At 55.9% G+C, this 313-nt stretch overlaps 1 protein-coding gene across 1 annotated transcript in view; it reads right to left on the bottom strand.

Moving 5' to 3' along the window:
* Positions 1-52, bottom strand: part of CCBL1 (cysteine conjugate-beta lyase, cytoplasmic) — an 8,114-nt gene extending 8,062 nt beyond the window's left edge. The window contains 1 exon segment of the mRNA XM_010143617.1: positions 1-52. Within this exon segment, the coding sequence (XP_010141919.1) occupies positions 1-52 (52 nt within the window).
* Positions 53-313: the final 261 nt, after the last annotated feature.

The following is a 313-nucleotide window of genomic DNA, read 5'->3' as shown; positions in this document are numbered from 1 at the left end:
TCTTCCTCTCCAGCAAGAAGTGACGCAGAGGCAGTCCCACTCTCCTGAGCATGCCACGGCTCCTGCTGTCTCACTCCTGCGGGCACAGACCTGCATTTCCCCCGGACACAAAGCGGAGATGTGAGGTAGTCACCCCATGGCTGCAGAGGGAAAGCAAGCACTCTGTGTACCTGGGGATGAGGTGGGTCCAGACCCAAAGCTGTGGTTATTCTGCCACAGAAAGGAACAGGGGGAAATGAGCAGCTTGGTGTGTTGTCACTGCAATGTCAAATAGCGCTGGGACTGTACTTTGTGCCCATGGCACGCACAAAGA

Source organism: Buceros rhinoceros, unplaced genomic scaffold (assembly GCF_000710305.1).
Source record: "Buceros rhinoceros silvestris isolate BGI_N320 unplaced genomic scaffold, ASM71030v1 scaffold8099, whole genome shotgun sequence".
NCBI lineage: Eukaryota > Metazoa > Chordata > Aves > Bucerotiformes > Bucerotidae > Buceros > Buceros rhinoceros.
This window is presented reverse-complemented; position numbering and strand designations above follow the sequence as displayed.